Genomic DNA, 27,239 nt, shown 5'->3' on the forward strand with positions numbered 1-27,239 from the left:
GTTCTATGCCGCCCAACGGCGTTTAAGTCTGCCCCAAAAAGGACAGCCTAGAACGCCCACCGTCCTTAAGGGGTTAAATTCTTAAATGTGCACTATAGTGTCAGGAATACAAACATGTATTCCTGACACTTTAGTGCTAAAGTGACCGATCCCTCTCAGTTTTACAATAAAAAGGGGAATTTACTTACCTTTTCTCCCTCATCACGCTGGTCTTGCAAATACAGGCCCAGTCTCCATGGCTGAGATCATCACTCTTGATGAGCTCAGCCAATCAAATGCATTCCTATAGGCAAACCGCTGCACCAATCAGCACCTCCTCATAGAGATGCATTGACTCATCCTGAGAGCTAAAACATCTTTGAAAAGACAATGGCAAAAACTAGGCTTGTGAGCCACAAGTACCTTTGAGAAAGCAGCAGTTGAAGTCAGAGGGCCGATACCTGCCTGCTAGAAATGGGGCAGGCTGAGGTGCTGATACCTGCCTGGGAGGAAAAGCACTTCTAGAGACCAGCCCAGCTAGGGTAGATATAGCCACTGGCTTGAACCAGGTCTTGGTAACAGTCTCTTTCTGCAAGTAGACCCAATTTTTTGGCAGCGTTTTGGAACATGTCCATATTTCCATTATCTCCTACCAGTGGCATGTCAGGGGTGGTTAAAGGGACACTATAGTCACCAGTGCAACTACATGTATTCCTGACCCTATAGTGTTAACACAACCTTCTCGCCCCCTTGGCCCACTCAAATCTTACTGTATTCAAGCCAGAAGCTGTAAATCTGCATGCTGTTAGACTCAGGAAAAACAAGCAGTCTGCTGACATGTGATAGCCTGATCCAATCACAGTGCTTCCCCATAAGATTGGCTGAGACTGACAAGGAGGCAGATCAGGGGCAGAGCTAGCATGATTTAAACACAGCCCTGGCCAATCAGCATCTCCTCATAGAGATGAATTGAATCAATGAATATCTATGAGGAAAGTTCAGTGTCTGCATGCAGAGGGAGGAGACACTGAATCACAGGATGCTGTGCACAGCTCAGAAGTCCCTCTGGTTCACTCTGAGTGACTGCAAGTGGAGGTGTTCCTAGCTTTCAATGTAAACACTGTATTTTCAGAAAATACAGTGTTTACATGAGAATGGCTGCAGGGAGCTATAGTTCTCACCTGAACAACCTCATTTTGCTGAAGTTGTTCAGGTTACTATTGTGTCCCTTTAAGGGAGAATTTTATTAGTTATAAATTGGTGTTGTCGAGTGTTGTGTGGGAGGTGAACTTCAACAAATCAATAATGAACAAAAAAACTTATAGAAAACGGTACATGCAGTGATAACACCACAAATAAATCAGTAAATGAATAAAAAAGAAGAGTAGCAGCTACACACCCACTCTAGCGACTTGATGAGTTATATACTCAGAAATGGAAAATAGGGTGTGTGCGCTTAAGATTATAAAACTAGATAAATAGTATAAAAATTATCAAAAATAATTTATTAATTAAGTAAAAAATAAATCAGCAAAGGACTAATTCCGATCACCACTGTTATACCTTAACCGGACAATTAAATACAAAAATCTCATAAAACAGAATAACAAAAAATAAATAAATAAATAAATTAAATGACACCAAATGTATCCACAAACTAACTGCACTGAATGGCCAAAAAGATGGAATAACCTCAATATAAAGAATATATATATAGAGGTCCGATCACTAAGTGAAGGTAGGGTGGATACAAAAAAAAAATAAATAAATAAAAAAAGCAAAAAAATTATATACCAATAAACACAATAGTAATAATAAATGGGAAAAAATATATATCTGTCCTCGGTGTGGGCCCCCACCTGAGGTAGATATAACCAGAAGATGAATAAATGAGATATATAAAAATAAAAGACAAGAGACAAGAAACAATAATACTAAGTGAAATCAAATAAAATAAAATGAAAAAAAACAGTAATTGTCCGGAAGTCCTCCCTGGGTAGGCAGAATAAAGGTGATGTTGGGCGGATCAAAGAGCAACCAGATAAACCCTCGTTATGGGAACTCCAACTCTCTCACACTGCGGTCGGGATCTTCAAAAAAGACCACAGTGGAGGTGAAGCCGTGAAGATGGACAAAGTAGGTGCAGAGTGGTACAGCAACCGCCCAGACAGCAACCAGCAGATAGAAACCGCGGTCGGTATTTTCAAAAAAGACCGCGGTATTCAGCCAAAGATGAAGACAGGACGTCAAACCCAGGGGAAATGGAAAGAAAGGAACAGCCAGCAGCCCACAGATCAACGCGTTTCGTCCCAAACTGTGGGACTTTATCAAGATCAGTACCAAAATCAAAATCAATAATGAAGCTGCAAGTTCCCTGTAAGTTTGGCAAAGAAGGGTGCCTCCCTTAGCTAAAACCCTGGGACTCAATTGAAAGGCACACCTTCAGGATTCAATCACATGTGCGACCATGTTGTGCAATAATGTTAGGTGACGTGGGTTAACTTAAAACAGAACACTCACCTGCAAATTCATAGCATAATTACTCCAAGTACTAGTAGTTATGTTACTGCGGGTTAGTATAAACATTTTTGATTTATACAATGTTAACCCCTTACGACCGGAGGGCGTACTATTACGTCCTATTCTAGGCGGCTCTAAACGCCGCCGGGCGAAATAGTACGCCCTCCGTTCTTTCCTTACTTACCCGGTCGCCGGCATTCCCACGCCGGCGATCGCGGTTGGGGGGACTCCCAGGGAGCCCCCCCCCGCGGCAGATCTTCCTCCTCCGGGCCCCCCAGCCATGTGAGAGTGAGGTCCTTGCGAGGACCTCAAAATCACATGGCAGGGATAGCTGGCTTCTGTATTGCCAGCAGGGGGACTGCCTGTAATGACAGGTGGTCCCCCTGCTGGCTGAAAATAAAATAAATGTTAAAAGTGTAAAAAAATAATAATATATACTTAGATCATATATATATATATATATATAATATATATATGATCTAAGTATATATATATACACACACGTACACTATATAGGTGTATTTTACTATTAATATATATATATATATATATATTAAAGGAACACTATAGTCAGCTAAATTACTTTAGCTACTTTACGTCAACTAAATCACTTTAGCAGTATTAGTGTATAGATCATTCCCTTGCAATTTCATTGCTCAATTCACTGCCATTTATGAGTTAAATCACTTTTTTTCTGTTTATGCAGCCCTAGCCACACCTCCCCTGGCTATGATTGACAGAGCCTGCATGAAAAGAAAACTGGTTTCACTTTCAAACAGATGTAATTTACCTTAAATAATTGTATCTCAATCTCTAAATTGAACTTTAATCACATACAGGAGGCTCTTGCAGGGTCTAGCAAGCTATTAACATAGCAGGGGATAAGAAAATCTTAATTAAACAGAACTTGCAATAAGGAAAGCCTAAATAGGGCTCTCTTTACAGGAAGTGTTTATGGAAGGCTGTGCAAGTCACATGCAGGGAGGTGTGACTAGGGTTCATAAACAAAGGGATTTAACTCCTAAATGGCAGAGGATTGAGCAGTGAGGCTGCAGGGGCATGTTCTATACACCAAAACTGCTTCATTAAGATAAAGTTGTTCAGGTGACTATAGTGTCCCTTTAATATCAAATTACACGTAGACTGATACTGATTAAATATATATATAATTATTGTTATACATATATTTATATATAATATAAAAAAAATATGTAAATACGTAAAAAAATAATTAAAAAAAATAATTAAAAAATATATAGATGTGTGTTATTTCGTTCTAACTGTATTTTGATATTAATATATATATTTATATAAAAAAAACACAGAACGAAATAATATATATCTATATACATATATATCACTATATATATATATATATATATATATATAACCTATATATAAATAAAAATATTTAAAAAAACTTATATATATATATATATATATATATATATATACACACACACATATATATTCACATACGTATATATATACATATATTAATTCTACATATATATTTATGTAATTTCTACATAATTGGGTATCTTAATTAATTACAATTAGCGGGACCTGCCTGACAACCCATGCCAAAAGTAAAGGGAATTTAATTTGCTAGCACAATATTTAACCCTATAACTTTCCAAGACACCATAAAACCTGTACATGGGGGGTACTGTTCTACTTGGGGGACTTCGCTGAACACAAATATTTGTGTTTTAAAACAGTAAAATGTATTACAACGATGATATCGCCAGTAAAAGTGACGTTTTTTTGCATTTTTCACTCACAAACAGCACTTACACGGACGATATTATTGCTGCGATACGTTTTACTGTTTTGAAACACAAATATTTGTGTTCAGCGAAGTCTCCCGAGTACAACAGTACCCCTCATGTACAGGTTTTATGGTGTTTTCAAAAGTTACAGCGTCAAATATAAGGCTTGTGTTTCATTTTTTTCACATTAAAATTTTCCAGATTGGGTACGTTGCCTTTGTGACCCTGTGGTAGCCCAAGAATGAAAATTACCCCTATGATGGCATACCATTTGCAATAGTAGACAACCCAAGGTATTGCAAACGGTGTATGTCCAGTCTTTATAGTAGCCACTTAGTCACAAACACTGGCCAAAATTGTCCTTTTTTGCATTTTTCACACACAACAAATACTAACGCTAACTTTGGCCAGTGTTTGTGACCAAATGGCTACTAAAAAAGACTGGACATACCCCATTTGCAATACCTTGGGTCGTCTACTATTGCAAATGGTATGCCATTATGGGTGTAAATTTATTTCCTGGGCTACTATACAGTCTCAAAGGCAACGTAACCAATCTGGCGAATTTAAATTTCAAATGTAACGTGCTATATTTGACCCTGTAACTTCACAAAACACCATAAAAACTGTACATAGGGGGTACTGTTTTACACGAGAGACTTTGCTGAATATAAATATGTGTATTTTATTAACAGTATTATGACGTTGACAGTTAAAATGTCATGTAGAACAAAAAAAATAAAATGTCTTATTTTCTCCAATTTTTTTCATATTAAATTATGTTTCATAGCTAAATATTTGATATTAAATGAAAGCCCTGTTTCCCCTGAATAAAATGATATATAATAAGGGGGGATGCATTTCATATGAAAGAGGAGAATTACGGTTGGACAGACATATAGCGCAAATGCCAGGTTTTGTTTACATTTTGTTTAGTTCACAACTTGTACATTTGGCTCCGTCCTTAAGGGGTTAATGTGTAAATATATATATTTCTGTTAGCCCTTAATCACAGCCTATGGAGGTTTAGAAAGCACACTTCTCCATTAACATTTTTATATACGGCATATATTAACTAATCTTACCTAGTTTATAAAACCATCGCGTGTGAATATGATATTTATTATATTAAACTGGACATTAACTGCAAAACTCTAAGACGCAATATGCGTTTCATAGGCCCACAAGCAATAAAATAAAAAAAGTCTGCCAGAATATTGAGTTACATATTTACATAAAAGGGCAGCTCACCAGCAGAGAACGTTCTATTTACCGCCCTTCACGTTCTCCCAACCAAACAGTTGATACAAAGTAATCCTAAAGCTTCAGGGAATGAAGTTACTGGTATCGGATAAACGTCATCGAGTCGCCGCCTTCTTGGTTTAACCACTACGTCTCCGAACACACGCCGCAGCCATATTGGTGCAGGCAAAGGAAAATAGCGCGTGCGGAGTGTGTTCCGGTTGTTAGGGGATTGTTTTGATTTGCAGGTATTCGGATGCTTCTGCTAACTAATAAGTAGTAAGGTACGTTCTTTTCATTGCTAAATTTTCATTGTCAGACGATATTATGGTTTATGAAACGAGACTTCCTAATTTGTTTTGTCAGCGTTCAAGTTGTCAGTAATATTAATAGGATGTGTATATATATATATATATATATATAAATAAAAAACATCCTATTAATTTATATTACTGACAACTTGAACGCTGACAAAACAAATTAGGAAGTCTATATATATATATATATATATATATAAATACATCATAGATGATGTGTATGTCCTAAGAGCTTTTTAGGACCACTCAAAAAATACAAAAACAGCATTTTTTTGTCAATTCAGTGTGGTTTTTATGGTTAGAATATTGCCTACCCCACCACCCAAGTTATCTGTTTTGGTATTTTAAAGTGCCCCCTCCAGTCAAAGCTACCGTGTCAATCCTGACGGCAGTCACCAGTGAGGACTGCAAGACTTTGTTTTTTCTTTATATTGAGGATCACAAGATCTTCAATAGACTTCAATGCTGTACTTTGGGCGAGAGTACAGCAATGTTGTCTACTCCTGAAAAGGATCCGCTGGAGGAAGATTGCCGCTCCCATGAGGGACAGGTTCAGGTAAGTAGAACACACCTTTACCTGCCACCCCAGCCACCAGTCCCCCAGGGGTGATTTCATTATTGGAGGGGGGGGGGCGGAGGAGGAGAGGATCTTTGTGAATTTGGCAAAGTCCCCAGATAACATTATTACAGCTAGAAGGGTATTCTCGCTGCATTCCAGTCCTCTGTCTCCAAGACTGAAGACAGTGGTCCAATCCGATAAGAAGCAATGAAAACACACAGCTGTAAATGGCAGTTGCCGCAATCCGCCAATCCAGTGCTTCTCCTAGACCTGGCAGCATACCTTTTCATGATGCTGATGACAGATGTCAAAATTATTCAGTAGAGGACTCTTTTCTAGTCCATATCCCTTAGTTACTGCATGTCTGATGATGTAGTTGTGGAAACTGAAAGATATAAACCATGCCTTTTCTTAGAATGGGTGCTGTTTTCATATGCAAGGCTCCAATTGCAGCATCGGCAAACATAAATTCACCAGCTTAACTATAGCCCCTGATTGGCTATACTCATTTTGTTTTCAGTTCATGATATTTTGCCATTAAACAGTGGGATGGCACAATAAACAATTTATACACCATAAACACTACAGGAAACTTGAGTGGTTATGAAAAATAGAGTGTCACATCAATCATCAATGGATTTTGCAGAATATTTATTTCACATACTACAGGGAAACATTTTCATGTGCTGCCCTTCAACATAAAGATATCCATTTGTGCAGGTAAAGTGGTTTGAACTGTTGAAAAAAAATGAAACTCTGGACACATAAAGCAGTTAAGCACGTCTAGACTGTTCTTTCAAGCTTGGCAACATTTTTTTTTTTATCAGAACATGGATCCATTTTAAAACACCCATGTCTGCACGTGGAGATTGTGAAATATCAGTATAACTGAGTTTTAGGCTCTCCCTCTAATCTGGCTTGGCATATTATGAACATGTGACAAGGAGCAAGTCCCACTACCAAACTTAATATAACAAATAGTTCAGATGGCAATAGGAATAATTGCAAGTCAATGTCACGACTACTGTATGACCCAACACGCAAAACTATGGTAACACGTATACTGGGCCTTAGAATGGCTGGACATAATGTAAGAGAATGTCCAAAATAACAAGCAGAGGTCGGGGATACAGAATGAGACAATACGAATACACTAGCCGAGGGTCAGGATACCAGAAGTAGGGATTGTCAAAACGTAAGCCGAAGTCAAAAACTAGAAAATATACCAAGAACACACTCTGACAACCAACAAGTGGAAACCACGACAGGGCACTGAGAAAAGAGTTTGAATATGCCTCTCAGTGCTGTGATTGTTCAGTACATGGGCTTTGACCCCAAAACGTTCATGTGCGTCGACATCGTGATCTCACACACGCCGGCGTCATCTTTAATGTGGGCAATGTGCCCTTTATCAGTAAGAACAGGACCCCGGCATCCCTTTGAATGCCACACCAGCCGGGACCCGTCTTCTGGGAGGATTGGGCCACCGCGATCCAGGTGAGTTTAATTTTCCCTTTTGGCGCGACTGCCCTGCTAATGTGATTTACTTTTGTCTGAAGTATCGGCGTGGCTGCACCGATCAGGCACAATTACGCCGATACGAACACCCTGCACCGTGACAGTCAGGCCATGAGACAGTTTATTAGGCTGTCGTCCATTGCTGTTAACCCCTTAAGGACCAAACTTCTGGAATAAAAGGGAATCATGACATGTCACACATATCATGTGTCCTTAAGGGGTTAAAGCAAATAAAATATTAGCATTTTTAAAATAGATCAGTATATTTGTCAATACAAAAAAACATCTTTCATAACAACGTTCCATAATTTTAGAAAACAGTGTTGTGTTTTAGGTTATCAGGTCTTCCAGTTAAAACTATTTGGAATATGATCTTCTTTTAATGCATTTCTCCTTGATCCCAAAATTACTTCAAATTTCTTAAGTTACATTTTTAATCACAGTTTTGACTTTTCAGTGTTTTGGTCATGTATTTTTCTGAATTAGAAAAAAAAATGAAATAAATTAAAGATTAGATTGAGGCTATCTTTATTATAGAATTAAATCCATGCATTTGCATTGGATACGTAGAAGGAATACTACTGTTTACATAAACATCAAGCCAAAATAAATAGATAAATACCCATCACTAACTTGTGCATTAGGGTAAGTAAATGACTACAGTCTTACATTGGGAAAAAGGGAAAGCAATGCTTAGCGATATGTCCATTACAAAATACTTCCATTCCTAAAATGCTACCTTAAGACCCAATTATATGTATAACAGAATTAGGCAATAATTAACTTACCTTTAACACAATCATGTACATCTATGTCCAAGTATTATCCATTTACAACTTCAACTCCAAAGAGGGAGACGTATAGTCTAGAATAAGGAGCAGGATAAACCGGTGTGTGATAATAAACTCCCTTACTATGCTTATATTCTCAAAGGAGCAGTCAAGTAACTTGGGCATTCCTACAGTAACCTATCATTTCACCTCAATCAAATGGGCACCTTGTTATAATTTATTTGAATTCCACTACTTTGTCACTTTTGAGTGTTGGTGTTGTAAGGCAAGCATGCAGTTGATTGAGGGGAGGACGAAGATAATGGAGTAACCAGCACCAAGATTGTCAGATACCTAGCCTACTTACATTTATTTGCTCTATCCCACAAGTTATAGAGTGGAGTTTATCTACTTTGGCTTAATGTTTATGTAAACCGTAGCATTTCTTCTACATATCCAATGCAAATCATAGATTTAATTATATAGTAAGTTAGCCTCACCAATCTACTGCTTTGATATATTTAATTTTTGTTGATGAGTGTCTATTAATAAAGTTTTAAATGTTAATCAAAGGTAGGGACTTTTTAATCCATTGCTCTCGTTGGGGGTATTTTTTTTTCTTTTTGGCTTTCCATCTATTTTTCAATTTGTCTTACGTATTTATTTTCTTTCATTTGACAGAGGACATGAAGAGACAAGTCATCATTCGTGAAATATGCTTGCAATGCTTTAAAGTGTATTTCTTGTTTGTTTAACATATACAGTTGCGTTACTTTAAAACATATATACAGTGATTATTGTGCACATCTTCCACCTGTGCCCTTGATATGGAATACAACAAGACTCATGGTGCAGTTACTGATATTTCAGTTCCAAATGTAGCGCAACTTAATCACCTATCCCAACAAGAAAATACAGCTGAAGGTGTTGATCAAGATATTCCACCAAGTCCAGAGCTTTTCAGTGATTCAGAAAATTCCACTAATAAGGATGACTGCAGCACAGTGGAAAGGTAAGCACTTTTTTAATTGTTACCTCTTTTTCCACTGCACTGAAAAATACTATATAGTATTATTTTGTTGTTATATTTTTTTTTTTTTTTGCTGTGTCCATCAGTGATGACTCTGGGTCCTTATTCCAAACTGAGGTGACATGCATGCCTACTCGAAGAGGGGGAAAGAAACCAGCACCAAGATTATCTTACATATCTTCTGATGACTCATCAGACTATGTTCCACCAACAAAGAAGCTTACTCTCCATGAGATTTTTCAAAAACATTTTGGAAAGAGAAAAAGAAAGATCGGCAAAGCAGGAAAGTATCGTCCACAACCAAGAAAAACACCCAAGAATAAGAAAGCGTATAGAAAACGGATGCTACACAAAGGAATTAAGTTTCCTTTTAAACATAGAAAACACTTGTCCTTCAGGATGTCTTTTGCATATGAGGTAAGATTTCAGGGTCTTTTTCTTTGTGTGCTTTTCCTTCTCCTAGATGTCTATAGCTGGTACATCAACATTTATAGCAAATAATTGGAAGTGTGTGTGAAATTAAACTTAAAGGGACACTCCAGTGCCAGAAAAACAAATCGTTTTCCTGGCACTGCAGGTCCCCTCGCCCTCCCACCCCCCATCCCATGTTGCTGAAGGGGTGAAAACCCCTTCAGTGACTTACCTGAGACCACCGCCGATGTCCCTCGGTGGGGGGACGTCAGCCGACGGGGGGAGACCGATTGCGCATGCACCGCCGCCGGCGGGATGAGACCTAATGCGCATGCGTGGCAATGCCGCGCACGCGCATTAGACCTCCCCATAGGAAAGCATTGAAAATGCTTTCCATGCTTTCCTATGGGGATTTTAGCGACGCTGGAGGTGCTATAGACCAGGAAGTTCACTCTAGTGACTGTCAAGTAGATAGCCACTAGAGGAGGAGTTAACCCTGCAATGTAAATATTGTAGTTTATGAAAACTGCAATATTTACAGTTGCAGGGTTAAGGGTAGTGGGAGTTGGCACTCAGACAACTCCAATAGGCCGAAGTGTCCCTTTAATATAACCACACCCTCATCTAAGTGAAAAATAAATAATGTAAAAATGTTCACAAGAAAATTGGATTGCTTCTCTCTCTCCTTTGGCCTTCCCCACTGTGCCATATATTGGATAGAAAAACAAGAGATACTGCCAATCTAAAAAAAATGCTAAATACAATCCTGCAAGGATGAGCAAATTGTAGATCCCCTGCATTCTGGGACTTGTACAACAAATGGGGATCTCCATTTTGGCCACTTGTCACACACTGCACCACTACACACGCGCGCGCACACACTGCATCCTTGTGGGTGGACTCTGTAGAGCACTGATATCTTTTAAAAGTGAGCCTTGCAATGCATCTCTTAGTAATGCAAAGGACAATACAATAGTCCAAAAACACCAAACCGTTTAAAAGATTGCCATATTTATTACGCTTAACTTTTAAAATGAAAACAACATTAAACATTCACTATCTCTATGATAAATTATATATCCATAGACTTTGGGTGGGGGTGTTAAAGAGAAACCTGTCATAACAGATTAACTATAAAATATATTTTGAAATTATGTTTAAAAACTGTTTGTATTACAAATAGTGGTCAGAAGTATTAAAAGTGGGAGAATCACAATGAAACCCTGTGGATGTAGGCAGCACATTTCATTGGTGACTGCACTCATTTTACATCTTAAGACCACTTTCCAGGACATGACACGTTTATAATCCGCCCCTATGGTTCCTTATGTAGTAGAAAAAAAGCAGTAGTAGCAATGTGTTCCTTCCTGCTACAGCAGTCACGCATTCAGTATATTAACGAGTTACTCCAACCATTTTTGAAAGGGGGGGCTTTTCTGAGTAATATGCCCTATTGCGCACTATGAAGAAGGTCTCCCCTCCATTTGCAGTATAACCTGCCTATAAAAGATTTTTACTTTCCTTTGAGTCCAGCGCTGTCTTCCATGCACCACCTCTGATGTCACAGGGCCTTGCGTGGTCCAATCACAGGCTTCTCATAGCGAATTTTGTGAGGGATAAGTTGCATAATCATTGCTTTCCATTTTTCCCAATGTAAAACTTACTTTACTTACTCTATCCCACAAGTTATTAAGGGATATTTGTTTATTTTGGCTTCATGTTTATGTAAACCGTAGCTTTTCTTCTACATATCTAATACAAATCCACTGGGTGTGTAAAGGGAGAAGCCTGTGATTGGTCTATTTTGCCAGCTCAAAACGCATGTGTGTACTGTAGGCTGTCTCTCACTCTCAAACACTGCAGATACTGACTCCTACCTTCATGGTCACTTCAAATCACTGAAGTGGTCATGGTAGCTGGAGTAACACTAACGTAGAGAAGGTCTTAACAGAAAACTGCTGTTAATAAAATGTTACTGTTGGCATTGAACATTTGATTATTTTGGATACATCTTTATGCAAAAACCCTCTCTTGGCTTCTGTTATTTGGATTTCATTTAAACCCAGTAGTTTCTACCTGGAGTGAGTTGGCAGTTTCCCAACAGCTTGATTAGCAAGAACTAGTAAGGTAAATGTTACTGCTGTGATATGAAGGGCTATTTCAAGCACTAGGAGTGCTTTGTTTTGTGCAGTTTTTTCAGTAAGTCCTGTGCAGTTTGTGCATTTTTTTTCAGTAACTCCTCGTCTGGAAGCGCTAATGTCAATCCTGTGCATATTTTATGTTCATTCATTGGCTGAGGACTTTAAGCTGAAATTTTCAGCCAGTGTATATACAGCAGGATTGACATCCAGCTTTTTCAGCTCTGCAGGAACCAGATGCTTGGTCAGCCAGCCATGATATTTGCCTCTGTGCATGTGTTGGACCAAGGCAAGAAGCAAACTGCTGCAAAATGGTTTGATCCATTACCAGGGGAAGGTCCCAGGGTACTCCTAGAATCAGAACCACTACAGTGGGCTGCAGTGGTTAATGATGATAGTAATCTTTTACAGTTGCCTTAAATGGTTACTCTATTACTTGAAGGAGGTATGCTGGAATGCTTTTTACCTGATTAAGTGTGAGACAATCACATGTGTCTGCAGCAATACTCTTTTTAAAGACACTTAAATATATATAGGGTCATTTACTAACAGTATGGGATTTAACATGTCTGCATTTTATACCACTGATAAAAGTAACCAAAAATGTGGACAGCGCTAAAGATTCGGATATATTGTGCAACAGACAAAATCATAAAAGTGATAAAACCAGCAGCAATCACCTAAATTTGTGATGTAAAATATTGAAAACCAGAAATGGTGTTGCGCTAAAATATTATTGCATACACATGGTCAGTTTCATAACTTACCAAAAAACTATTTTCATAAAACCATCTGAAAAAAAATGTCATATGTCACACAGCCCTCTGTGCCCCATTTGAACTCTCACGAATGTATACTGGATTATTTGAATCTGTCTAAATTGTTGAAACGTATGCTTCTAAATGTCTCTAAGCAGCTTACACTAGCAACTGTTGATTACTATTGTCAACACTGTACGCGAGACTAAATGTTTGACTAGCTTGTTTACCCATACTACTGCTACAAAACTTAACCGCACTAGCCAGAATTCTTACCTAGCATTGTATACCTATATTCTGGACCACCCGTCCTTATTAAAAAATGTGCCGGTAAGATACTACTCTCTCACATATGCTTAAAAAGTGCACTGTTCCTCATGGCACATACTTGCTAAAATTTCTACTCGATATTAAGCTTATGTCTCTCTACTTTCACTATTCTCACGCTAAACTTGTTAGCAATCTTATGAAACGTCTAATTAACCAAAAAATGTGCAAGTTATTTTTGTGCCACAAATACGCTTATCACTCTATGACCACCGCGCTTGTTAGAGCTGTTGTGGCTATACAAGCAATGTTGTAATCTCCTATGCACAACAAAATAAAGAATAAAAAAAAAACTGCTTATTCAGTAAGATTTGGGCTTGTAATACACAAATTCCCACAGGCGCTTTTTGTTAAAATTAAATCGTTCCTGTTGCTTCCATGTCACGGATCCTGGCTCCGCCCCCTCGTGACATAACACGTTTCACCCATGTGTCCTGGGCTTCCTCAGACGTCCTCTCTGTGCTGCTTGCCATCTATTTACGCCTGTAACTCTGCCTCCACTCGCTCCTGATTGGCGGAATTCGTAAACCAAATCCAAAGATATACAAATCGTGTGTCTCTCTCGTCCCACATTCTATCTAACTGGCGAAAGTTTTTCAAAGTCCTCACAGTTGTATACCAGAGTTCATATATATTATCCATCAAAACAATAAAGTTTAATATTGGGAAACAATCATATATTTATTCATTATTATCAAAACAGGCACATTTTATAATATTCCAAAACCCAGAATATGTTTTAATTGTATACCACATACGTACATCTTATCCTCCATATATTTTTATAGGCTTTCAAGCAATCTAAAGATTGTCTACTAAATGCTGTTTTATAAAAATGCCCAATCTTATATTAGGATATTCTCTATGTGCTTAAAATTTTACCCCAAAAATAGCTTTTATATAGAGAGGAAAGAAAAAGGAAGACCAAAACATTGTTATAATGAAAAGGGATTATTGCCTAAATCAAAAATGCTTTAGGTACCAAATACATTTTTTTTTAAACTTATGAAATACTCATATATTCTATTGTTAAGAGTTTTATTCACTATATTAATCACATCTAACCCAAAAATGGATTACATTTTCAAAATTTGGATCTCTGACTTTGCAGAATCTCTTATTCAAATGGAATTATAAATTAATCGTATTCAGATTATTCTTAATTAAAACTACTTGATAAACTGCCAATAAAAATCTTAAGAGGATAGATCATAGATCATAAGATAAGCTTGTTACAAATCTTCCCCCCCCCCCCCCCCCCCCCCAGTCCTTCTTAAAGGATCACTATAGGGTCAGGAACACAAACATATATTCCTGGCCCTATAGGGTTAAAACCACCATCTAGCCCCTCATGCCTCCCTAAATATAGAAATGTATTCAAGCCTGAAGCTGTAGATCTGCATGCTGTTTGCCTAAAAAAAAAAAAAAAGCAGTCTGCTGACATCATCAGAAGTGGTAGCCTGATCCAATCACAATGCTTCTCCATAGGATTGGCTGAGACTGACAAGGAGGCAGATCAGGGGTAGAGCCAGCATGATTCAACCACAGCCCTGGCCAATCAGCATCTCCTCATAGAGATGAATTGAATCAATGAATCTCTATGAGGAAAGTTCAGTGTCTGCATGCAGAGGGAGGAGACACTGAATGTTTGGATGCATTTTATGCAGCAATGACTAAGGAAGGATCTCTAACAGCCATCTGAGGAGTGGCCAGTGACGTTATCACTAGGATGTATTATAAACACTGCATTTTCTCTGAAAATACAGTGTTTACAGCAAAAAGCCTGAAGGTAATAATTCCACTTACCAGAACAAATTCAATAAGCTGTAGTTGTTCTGGTGACTATTGTGTCCCTTTAATACTCTCTATCCCTAAAAAGGTTAGTTGCATAGGCGTGCGCAGCCTTTTGCATTAGGGTGTGCACCCTAAAGCACAAGCACACGCGGCGTGTATATATATATATATATATATATGTATGTGTGTGTGTATATATATATATATATGTATATGTATGGATGTATATATATATATATACACACACACACAAAGCTGTGTGTGTGCTGTGTGAGGGTGCTGTTAGTGTGATGTGAGGGTGCTGGTAGTGTACTATGTGGGTGAGGGTGTTTGTGTGTGCGTGCTTGTGAGGGTGCTGTGAATGTACTGTGTGTCAGGGTGCTGTTTGTGTGTGCGTGCACTTGTGAGGGTGCTGTAAATGTACTGTGTGTGAGGGTGCTGTTTGTGTGTGTGTGTGTTTGTTAGGGTCCTGTTTGTGTTTGTGAGGGTACTGTTAGTGTGCTGTGTGAGTGTGAGGGTGCTGTTTGTGTAATGTGTGTGAGGGTGCTGTGTGTGTGTTGGTGCTGTGTATGTGGGTGGGTGGGTGCTGTGTGTGTGTGTGGGTGCTGTGCATGTGTGTGGGTGCTGTGCATGTGTGTGGGTGCTGTGCATGTGTGTGGGTGCTGTGCATGTGTGTTGGTGCTGTGTATGTGTGTTGGTGCTGTGTATGTCTGTGGGTGCTGTGTATGTGTGTGGGTGATTGTGGGGGGTGGAGGTGGGGGTACATTACTTGATATCCCCCCTCCCTTTTTACCTTATGCCTGGGAGGGGGGATCCTGCTGCTGCCATCCATCCCTGGTGGTCCAGTGGAGAGTGAACTCTAGCCCCGCAGGGCTAGAGTTCACTCACGCGAGATCTGCGTGTTGCCGTGGCAACACTCAGATCTCGCGAGAGGAGCCCGGCGGAGCTGCTGGCAATAGCTCCGCCGGTCCTCTCCTGCCTCCCTCACTGCCTGTGAGCCGGTGAGGGGAGGCTGAGAGCAGAGCCGGCGCTCGGATAGCGCCGGCTCTGCATGAGCCGAGATGGGGGATCCTGAGATCTCCCCTGCCGGTCTCAATACATAGGCGTGCCGCGGGGATTAGGGTGTGCCCAGGCACACCCGGCACACCCCGTGCGCACGCCTATGGTTAGTTGGCTGGGATCTCGTTGATGCTTCTAAATAAAGTGGGGGGATAATGGGTGTTTTTTAAAACCTCTTCTAATATTGCGGACCTGTTCCCCCACTTTTGTGTGCACTTGTCTAGTTGTCTTACCCACACATTGAAAGTTAGAGGGGCATGTTAATAAATAAATAAAAATTTGTTTGACAAGTAATCAATTGTTTTATCATATATTCTTTCCCTGTTTGTCCACCTGTAAAGTTCCCAGGCTCTTGGAGTGCAAACTCCCAACTTTTTTATAAGTGTGCAAAACTAGAAATGTTATAATAATAATAATTAATAAATTATTATTATTATTATTATTATTATTATTATTATTATTATTGCCATTTATATAGTGCCAACAGATTCCGTAGAGCTTTACAATTTAACTATAAATTGGACAATTACAAGAAAACTTACAGGTACAATAGGTTAAATAGGACCCTGCTCAAACGAGCTTACAGTCTATAGGATATCAGATGGTCTGCACTATATTTGTTTGCATATAGTTTTTTCAGATGGTTTTATGAAAATTGTTTTTGGGTGAGATATGAAACTGACCATGTGTATGCAATAATATTGTAGCGCAACACCATTTCTGGTTTTGGATCTCTAATACCACCGATGGTTTAGTTTGCTGTGAGGAGTTATTAGTAATTTGTACATCATACAGATTAAGAAACAGCGCATACATAAAATTACATTTTTAGATTTATAAGGCTACTTAATATCCCCTATCTCAGCAAACTAATATGGAGATTCAGTTCCACCATTTTGCCATATTGTGTTAAGCCCACCACTACTTCACAGTATGCCAATATCGGTGGGTCCTACACTTTCTAGTCATTTGTGATTATTTTGGCAACTTGTAGATTTAAAGCAATCCCTGCTAACTTTTGTCTCCCTTCCAAATCTCTCTTCTAGATTGTAAGCTCATAGGCCTTTTTGCTGTACACTTTGCATAAAAGTGTTTCCATGCTGAAAATGTTGGTGTTTTACAGATAAAAGTAATAATACAGGTGCTGGCATTTGTTAATTCTCAGGTGCATATTGTGGGAAAGTAGCTTTATCAACAGAAAAGAAATGTTGAGCATTTCACAAAAGATAACATCTTTGCTGGATAATAGAGCCTGCATTGTAATTTCAATGCAGTCAAATTATAACATAAGACTAAGTAGGGACTATTTTGTCTTCTGATAAAACCCTACTGTGACAAAACGTAACAAAAGGCGGTGTATGTGCAAGAGTTTAGCACTGACATGGGCTACTGATGGATGGTGCTCCAGGAGCTGAGGAAAGAGGATTGCTGCACCCACGGGGGACAGCATCAGGGAAGCATAATTTACCATACTTGCGTCACCGCACCCCAATTGTTGATGTCCTCCATAAATTAGTAAATTTGTCCTGTATCAAAATCCTTTGAAACACGCAAGCAAATCGGTCCGTCCATTTATTCCCCCGACTAATCAGGTGTGTACTAAAAGACTTTTGCTTCAGACAAATCGATTTGTTTATGTATGGGAGAAACACGTTTTTGCCCAAGTGTTCTGTTGACCATTTAATGTAATCTTGTAAAACTAATGTAAGCTACTTCGAACCTACTTTATAAACATGTACTTCTTGTTTTAAAGCAATTTGTTCTAGGTGGATTTCTTCATCACGTAGAGAAACTCAAGTCTGAGCGTTCTTTGCACAATTCACTAAAGAGCATGAATGTCACAGAAGATTTGGATGATGATAGTTTTGCATTCAGAAAATACAAATATCTAGATGATGAAGGACCCATTTCCCCCATCTCTGAGCCTGAGTAAGCTGTAGCTGTAATTATCTTTGAAAGCACATGTTAGAATTGTATAGCACAAAATAAGAAAATGAGGGGGTAACTACATTCCAGTTCAGTGTAAAAAAAAGAATTCTTTGCGTTGCTATTGTTGTGATACTGTTCACTATCAGCAATATAAGTGCATAAAGTGAAATAAGAAATGTTGGCTCATAAATGCTTGCATATAAATAGGAAACACTTCTAAACCAAATTTTGTGTCCTACTTTTAATTTTATATAGAGTCTGACAGCAGTAATATTTGCTTCCCTATCATATCCTAGTTATATGTGCAGTAAATGATTCTTTTTTTATTGAGTGTTAATAATAAAAACCTTTTATATGTAATTCTGGAGTGTTTTTAAAAGTATAGTTAAATTATTGGGCCCCCTTCCTGCTCCCCTAATAGTGAAACAGGTGAGGCAGGGACGTTTTAGCCACGAGGCAAGCAAGGCATTTGCCTTGGGCGGCATTTTCCAGGGGGCGGCAAAAAACGCCGCCCCCAAATGCCCAGAGCAAATGTCTTGTTAGCCTTGCGGCTAACTGACATGCTGGGCTGGCGAGGGAGCACTTCCTCTGAGCTGTCTGCTTAGCTCCCTCGCACGCCGCAGAGTGAGGCTGGGAGCCGAAATATGACGTCATCTTCCGGTTCCCGGCATTACACTGCGGCGTGAGAGAGAGCTGAGCGAAGTGCTCCTTCGCCAGCTGCCCGCCTGCCCAGCAGCCACTGGACCACCAGGAAGAAAGAGAACCCCCCAGCATTCCCAAAGGTAAGGAAGCTGGGGGGAGGTTAAATTAAAAAAAAAAGTGTGTGTGTGTCTGTCTGTCTGTTAGTGTGTGTGTCTCTGACTGTGTGTGTGTTTGCCTGTTAGTATGAGTGTGTGCCTAGGGCAGCACAAAATCAGGATACACCACTGAGGTGAGGTGGTCCTCTACCACAACTCCAGTCTGTGTCGGTGAGATCATCCGTACAAGGGAGCTAACTTGGCAGGAAGTCCCTGCTAAGGAATCTCTGGGTCTCTGGCATTAGTAGTGGAGGTGCGGAGCAGCACCTGGCAAATCCAGGGTAAGACGTAAACTGTTGAAAACTGTTTTGAACACTTATAATGGGGGAGCCAGGGCATTTCTTAAAGGTGCTGTAATGGATATGATACTTGGATTGTTCCTTTAAGGTATTACTGACATATTGATATTTTTAATGTTCACGCCATGTGTAGAGTATGCATATGCCATTTTTTTTTCTGTTTACATAAGTATTGCATGAACGTTAAAAAAAAAATAAAAAAAAATACCATACTATAATTAATGTGGAGCCTTCACTTCTGTGGCAATTACATTTTTAAATAAAAAATATTTTTTAAAAATTGCCTATAACTTCTATTGACCTTATTTTCATGTGATGCTCCATTTTCTTTTAAATTTATTTTAAAGATTTGGCAAGTGACAGCACAGGCGCGGCACATAATGCAAATGACAAGGAGAAATATAAACATTTGCTTAATTTCTTCTTTTCTTTGCATTCCTTCTCTATGTTGACTGTAAAGAATAAAGGACAGAGTTTATGATCATGAGTAATCCTAATTGCAACTAAAACTATGTACTTCTCTCAACCTTTCACAGTTCCTCCATTGAGAGTTTTTTTTGTTTGTTTGTTTTAAATATAACAGATAAATAATTAATTATTTATCTTCAGAAGTGACAGTTTATATTTAAGCAAGTAGTAACTTAAACCAGAAAATGTAAGTGCTAAATATGAATTCATTTAAATGTTTTGTAGTGAAAATGCTAACTGTGATCAAGAAGAACCAGAAGAAGATGATGCCAGAATTGTGGTTAGTGAAACTTTCTATTTCTTCACCTTTAAAAGCTGGCTCCAAGTTAATTTCACATTCTTTCACCATTATTGCCTGTTTTTGCTTCTATGTTTATTTTTTTTCTTTGTTGAAATTATTTTGTATATTTATAAATAGGTAATAAGTGCTTAATTGTCAAAAATATAAATTGTCCAATAAAAACAAAAGATCCAGCGCACTCCGTTATCCCCTAAACAGCAACTTCAGTGCTGACAGATTTAGTTAGTGTTTTTTTTTTTTTGTTTGGTTGTTTTTTTTTTTTTTGGTTGTTTTTTGTTTTTTTTTAAACTCCTAATCCATGGGGAAAAAAAGAATGGGGGTTTAGTTACATTATATGATCATATATTGCATAAGCCTGCCACAACGTCAATGTACCCCATCTTTGGCAGGTCATACACTACCAGCATAGTGTATGCTTCATGAGCTACTTACTTGGGGGGGGCGAGGGGGGGGTTCCATCTAGAGTTCTCTAAATCTGTCAGCACTGAAGTTGCTGTTTAAGGGATCTTCTGTTTTTATTGTATAAACTGGCTCCCGGCAGCACCCTACTTATTCATATTCAGGTGAGTGCAGCCAGCCCCCTGTTTTCTCATAAAATAAATTGTCCAACATATTAAAATTGTGTAAATGTTATATGAAGGAATATGAATTTTTTTGTAATTTTTTTCTTTCAATAGGACAACAACTGTTTCATTTTGAGCTGTACAGGAACATGGACGAGTACAATCGATCTAGATGATGTTTGTTTTTGATATGAAGGATTGCTTGACACCTCCTCCTCTCCATCATCATCATCTGTTGGTTAATGCGTTAATCATTCAGTTCACTCAAACACTCCAAATCGATTTTGGAATCCTAATTCTACCACCTTTAAAGAAAAAAAAGAAAGTCTTTATTAAAAAAAAAATACTACCTTGAAGTCTTGGGAGCCCGCTGTAGTGTGGATTAACATTTCATGGCGTGACAACATTCTCAATTGGTTAAATGTGACAAATTTAAATGTATGAAAATAAACTTTAGGGAACTATTTTGGAGGACATGCTGCAGTGAATAAAATATAAAAGACAAACCAGGAATGCTAAATACCCTTTTAAATAATAGGAACGTTTAAAACCTTTTGAGATATACGTAAGTTGTTTTATAACATAATCCCCATAAGCTCAAAAGCTGTAAGAATACTTAAAAATGACCAAATACAGCAGTATTTGTAAATAAATGAGAGGTAGTAAATAACTGCAACCTTAAAACTTGTGTGGAGTGCATAACATAAAAATTCACCTTTATGTAATAGTGAGAAGTTGAAATTCCAACGCAGTTTAAAGTTAAAGGGATTACTTTGTGTTATATTTAATCTTTTGCTTGATAAAATGCAGGGCTACTGCCGTCAAGATGTTATCACTTTCTACAGCCCTAGCTAGCAACAGCTGTGGGAATGAGGCACCAGAAGCTGAAAGTTGTAGATGATAGCTCCTGTAGGTGACATCTAATACGGATAACTACCCACCAACTGACTATGTCACCATTGAGGCTCTTTGCAAATATGAAAAGACTTCAGAAGCTGACATCCCTACTTTAAATAAAACACATCTAAGGAAACAGTTAGACTATACGAAAAAAGGGCATAGGAACAGCATAATACAAAATGTTTAACTCCTTAAGGACCGCGGACGTACATAAAAAGTGACTGCAGATAAGAACCATTGGGCCCATCTAGTCTGCCTAATTTTCTAAATACTTTCATTAGTTTCTGGCCTTATCTTATAGTTAGGATAGCCTTAGGCCTATCCCACGCATGCTTAAACTCCTTAACTGTGTTAAAGGGAAACTCCAGTGCCAGGAAAACAATCCGTTTTCCTGGCACTGGAGGTACCCTCTCCCACCCACCAATCCCCGGTTACTGAAGGGGTGAAAACCCCTTCAGTCACTTACCTGAGGCAGCGGCGATGTCCCTTGTCGCTGTCTCCTCCTCCGCGCCGCTCCTCCCTCTGATTCCGTCTGCCGGCGGGCGAGACTGATCCCGCCCACTGGCTGGGGAGACCTAATGCGCATTAGGTCTCCCCATAGTAAAGCATTGAAAACGAATTTCAATGCTTTCCTATGGGGAAATGAGCGATGCTGGAGCAAGGAAAATCCTTGCTTGAAACCAGGAAGTGCCTTCTAGTGGCTGTCTAGAAGACAGCCACTAGAGGAGGAGTTAACCCTGCAATGTAATTATTGCAGTTTATAATAAACTGCAATAATTACAGTTGCAGGGTTAGGAGTAGTGGGAGTTGGCACCTAGACCACTCCAATGGGCAGAAGTGGTCTGGGTGCATGGAGTGTCCCTTTAACCACTACCACTTTAGCTGGAAGGCTATTCCATGCATCCACTACCCTCTCAGTAAGGTAATACTTCCTGACATTATTTTTAAACCTTTGCCCCTCTAATTTAAGACACTGTCCTCTTGTTGTGGTAGTTTTTCTTCTTTTAAATATAGTCTCCTCCTTTACTGTTGATTCCCTTTATGTATTTAAATGTTTCTATCATATCCCCCCTGTCTCGTCTTTCCTTCAAGCTATACATGTTAAGTTCCTTTAACCTTTTCTGGTAAGTTCTATCCTGAAATCCATGAACCAGTTTAGTAGCCCTTCTCTGAACTCTCTAAAATATCAATATCCTTTTGGAAATATGGTCTCCTGTATTGTGTACAATACTCCATGTGAGGTCTCACCAGTGTTCTGTACAATGGCATGAGCACTTCCCTCTTTCTACTGCTAATACCTCTCCCTATACAGCCATGCATTCTGCTAGCATTTCCTGCTGCTCTATTACATTGTCTGCCTAACTTTAAGTCATCAGGAATAATCACCCCTAAATCCCTTCCCTCAGATGTTAAGGTTAGGACTCTATCAAATATTCTGTACTCTGCCCTTTGGTTTTTACGTCCAAGATGCATTAGCTTGCACTTATCCACATTAAATGTCAGTTGCCACAACTCAGACCATTTTTCTAGTTAACCTAAATCATTTGCCATTTGCCTTATCCCTCCTGGAACATCAACCCTGTTACATATCATAGTATCATCAGCAAAAAGACATACCTTACCATCAAGACCTTCTGCAATATCACTAATACAAATATTAAAGAGAATGGGCCCAAGTACAGATCCCTGAGGTACACCACTGGCGACAAGCCCATGCTTCGAATATACTCCATTGACTACAACCCGCTGTTGCCTGTCACTCAGCCACTGCCATACCCATTCAACAATATTGGAATCCAAACCTAAAGATTGCAGTTTATTGATACGCCTTCTATGTGCAACAGTGTCAAAAGCCTTACTGAAATTTTGGTAAACAGGGTCTACTGCACCACCCTGATCTATTATTTTAGTTACCCAATCAAAAAGATTAGTTTGGCACGATCTCTCTGAAGTAAACCCATGTTGTCTCTGATCTTGAAATCCAAGTGATTTTTAGACGTACAACAATCCTATCCTTTAACTTGGTTTCCATTACTTTCCCCACTACTGAAGTAAGGCTTATTGGCATATAGTTGCCCGACTCCTCACTACTACCTTTCTTGTAAAAGTACACAACATTTGCTAACTTCCAGTCTTCTGGGACGACTACTGTTAATGATTGCTGTAACGGACCGTTTCGCCCACAGCAGGATAAAAACGTTTAGGCGATATCCCCCTTTCCAGATACACAGGCAGCTACTGCAAGCACCAATCTCCCGAACTGCAAACTACATGAATACTGGAATAGCTGAACAGGAAAAGCATACAATCCGCTTACACTCCTGGCAATCCGCATACAATCCAATTCCCCCCAAGAATGAGACGACACTTCAGCTTGAGGGTTAAAACAAGAAGCCAAGATTTATTCACACACTGTCTTATAAAGGATTCTCCCATGCAAGGGAGGGATTTACAATACACCAATCACACAATGGTTACATCCCACAGATTCCCTCCCCTTAGCCTGAGAGGTAATCCAATTATACATACAGTTTAAAACATACTTTTTAACCAACATTCATAACTCTAAAACCATACATCCAATTCACATAAAATGACATATTCACAATCAATCCATTCAGGGGAACAACATATCAAAAAATGGCATGAATCAGACCAGGGGTTCAAAAGTTAGTAAAGTATCTTTTAAAAAACCCTGCCAGCATGGCTTTCCGGCCCAGACCAGTTTCAGAGTCTATCCTAGAGATAATTGAGAAGTAATTCAATTATCTCCCAGGACAGAGACAAGTCTCCATTATGCACATGGTGAGCACAAAGCATTAAAATACTATAAAATACACAAAGTCACATTTTATACATAAAACAGACATGTCACATATCCCCAGATAGCTGGGATCTGAGCGCACACAACTACCGAATAGCGTTCAGATCCTATTCACACAGTTCAATTGCCATGGAGCCGAAGTCTTTAACTACACGAATGGGCTCCATGGCATAGCTATCTGGGTTAACACATTCACATAAAGTCGGGTCCATAGTCCAAAGGCAAGAGGCGGGCAAGCAGCCCCCTCCAAGGACACGTGGCGAGGTCGGTTTCGCCACAGTTGCTTAAATAAATCTGTTAATGGTTTTGCTAGTACACCACTAAGCTCTTTTAATAACTTCAGGTCCCATTGACTTATTTAAAGAATAGGAATAGAAAAAATCTAATTGCTGCAACCAGGAGATAGTTACTAACATTTAAAATTCTTAAATAGGTGTATTAACTCCTTAAGACCGGAGGGCGTACAATTACGTCCTTTTTTAAGCGGCTCTAAATGCCGCCGGGCGTAATTGTACGCCCTCCGTTTTTTTTTTACTTACCCGGTCGCCGGCGATCGCGGTTCGGGGGACTCCCAGGGAGCCCCCCGCGGCACGTCCGCCCTCCAGCAGCTCCCCCGGCCATGTGAGAGTGAGGTCCTTGCGAGGACCTCACAATCACATGGCCGGTATAGCTGGCTCAGGCATTGCCAGCAGGGGGACTAACTGTAATGACAGTTAGTCCCCCTGCTGGCTGAAATCAAATAAAAAAGTTAAGTGTAAAAAGAAAAATTATATACTTACATCATATATATATATATATATATATATATATATATATATATATATATATATGATGTAAGTATATATATATATATATATATATATATATATATATATACATACACACACACACTGTCTAGGTGTATTTTACTATTAATATATATATATTATATATATATATAAATATCAAATTACACGTAGACTGATACGGATTAAATATATATACAATTATTGTTATATATATTTATATATAATAAAAAATATGTAAATACGTAAAAAAATAAAATACAAAAATAATTAAAAATAAATAATTAAAAAATATATAGATGTGTTTTATTTCGTTCTAACTCTATTGTGATATTAATATATATATATTTATATCAAAATACACGTAGAACAAAATAATATATATATCTATACATAAATATATACGTATATATCACTATATATACCATATAAATAAAAATATATAGAAAAATTATATATATACGTATATATACACATATGTGTATATATATAAGAAAATTAATTCTACACATATATTTATGTAATATTTTTACATAATTAGGTATCCTAAATAATTACAATTAGCGTGACCTGCCTGACAACCCATGCCGAAAGTATAGGGAATTTAATTTGCTAGCACTATATTTAACCCTATAACTTTCCAAGACACCATAAAACCTGTACATGGGGGGTACTGTTTTACTCGGGAGACTTCGCTGAACACAAATATTAGTGTTTCAAAACAGTAAAATGTATTACAACGATGATATCACCAGTAAAAGTGACGTTTTTGGCATTTTTCACGCACAAACAGCACTTACACGGACGATATTATTGCTGCAATACTTTTTACTGTTTTGAAACACAAATATTTGTGTTCAGCGAAGTCTCCCGAGTACAACAGTACCCCTCATGTACAGGTTTTATGTTTTTTTCAAAAGTTACAGCGTCAAATATAAGGCTTGTGTTTCATTTTTTTCACATTAAAATTCGCCAGATTGCTTACGTTGCCTTTGTGACACTATGGTAGCCCAAGAATGAAAATTACCCCTATGATGGCTTACCATTTGCAATAGTAGACAACCCAAGGTATTGCAAATGGGGTGTGTCCAGTCTTTTTTAGTAGCCACTTAGTCACAAACACTGGCCAAAATTGGCGTTTTTTGCATTTTTCACACAAACAAATACTAACGCTAACTTTGGCCAGTGTTTGTGACCAAATGGCTACTAAAAAAGACTGGACATACCCCATTTGCAATACCTTGAGTTGTCTACTATTGCAAATGGTATGCCGTTATGGGTGTAAATTTATTTCCTGGGCTACTATACAGTCTCAAAGGCAACGTAACCAATCTGGCGAATTTAAATTTCAAATGTAACGTGCTATATTTGACCCTGTAACTTCCCAAAACACCATAAAACCTGTACATAGAGGGTACTGTTTTACACGTGAGACTTTGCTGAATACAATTATGTGTATTTTATTGCAGTAAAAGCAAACAGTATTATGACATTAACAGTTAAAATGTCATGTAGAACTAAAAAAAATAACATTTCTTATTTTCTCCCATTTTTTTCATATTAAATTATGTTTAATAGCTAAATATTTTATATTAAATGAAAGCCATGTTTCCCCTGAATAAAATGATATATAATAAGGGGGGGTGCATTTAATATGAAAGAGGTGAATTACGGTTGGACAGACATATAGCGCAAATGCCAGGTTTTGTTTAAGTTTTGTTCTGTTCACAACTTGTACATTTGGCTCAGTCCTTAAGGGGTTCAAAACCTCAGTATTTAAAGTTTGCAGAAGTGGTAGGTCTGCTAAACAATGTAATACAATAAATCAGTAGCAATTGTAATGATAATTAAATCTTCAATATACACAAACCAAATGAAAGTATATGAATTGTATCAACAAGTAAAGAAAATGGTAATAGTTTCAGTCCTTAACCCCTTAAGGACAGAGCTTCGGAAGCTTGTCTTTCACTTAATGACCGGCATTTTCTGCATTTTTTGCTGTTTGCGTTCAACTGCAATTTACATTTAACTATTTTATTGCACCGATGCATATTATATACAATTTTTTAAAGGACAGAAAGGGCTTTAATTTGATGTAGCATATATATATACATGCTTATTTATTATAAGAAAAATGCAAATAAAATGAAAAATGTTGTGTTTTTTTTTACAGTTTTTG

General features: G+C 38.3%; 2 protein-coding genes across 4 annotated transcripts in view; one reads left to right on the plus strand and one right to left on the minus strand.

The window, feature by feature from the left end:
* Positions 1-5,597, minus strand: part of C1H11orf54 (chromosome 1 C11orf54 homolog) — a 41,817-nt gene extending 36,220 nt beyond the window's left edge. Inside the window, exon 1 of one of the 2 annotated variants that reach the window (XM_063457396.1) lies at positions 5,523-5,597. The gene's annotated coding sequence lies outside the window, so the exon portion shown is untranslated. Of the gene's footprint in view, positions 1-5,497 lie in introns of both variants that reach the window. The other variant, XM_063457397.1, reaches the window with a different exon arrangement.
* A 59-nt stretch (positions 5,598-5,656) lies between these two features.
* TAF1D (TATA-box binding protein associated factor, RNA polymerase I subunit D) lies at positions 5,657-21,222 on the plus strand. Of its 2 annotated transcripts, none has more exons than XM_063457399.1 (6): positions 5,657-5,797; positions 9,359-9,689; positions 9,794-10,124; positions 17,948-18,123; positions 19,913-19,967; positions 20,666-21,222. In XM_063457399.1, exons 2-6 carry the CDS (start codon positions 9,505-9,507, stop codon positions 20,738-20,740), a joined length of 822 nt encoding a protein of 273 aa, XP_063313469.1. In that variant the 5' UTR covers positions 5,657-5,797; positions 9,359-9,504; the 3' UTR covers positions 20,741-21,222. The 2 variants fall into 2 exon arrangements, with proteins under 2 accessions (XP_063313469.1, XP_063313468.1); XM_063457398.1 differs by lacking the exon at positions 5,657-5,797 and adding an exon at positions 6,190-6,386.
* The last annotated feature ends 6,017 nt before the right edge of the window (positions 21,223-27,239 follow it).

This window comes from Pelobates fuscus, chromosome 1 (genome assembly GCF_036172605.1).
Source record: "Pelobates fuscus isolate aPelFus1 chromosome 1, aPelFus1.pri, whole genome shotgun sequence".
NCBI lineage: Eukaryota > Metazoa > Chordata > Amphibia > Anura > Pelobatidae > Pelobates > Pelobates fuscus.

Excerpts from the sequence above, each read along its gene's own strand:
- TAF1D (XM_063457399.1), top strand. The coding sequence starts at position 9,505 with ATGGAATACAACAAGACTCATGGTGCAGTTACTGATATTTCAGTTCCA. Across the intron at positions 18,124-19,912 it reads TCCCCCATCTCTGAGCCTGA|TGAAAATGCTAACTGTGATC; the intron begins GTAAGCTGTAGC and ends AATGTTTTGTAG. Across the intron at positions 19,968-20,665 it reads AAGATGATGCCAGAATTGTG|GACAACAACTGTTTCATTTT; the intron begins GTTAGTGAAACT and ends TTCTTTCAATAG.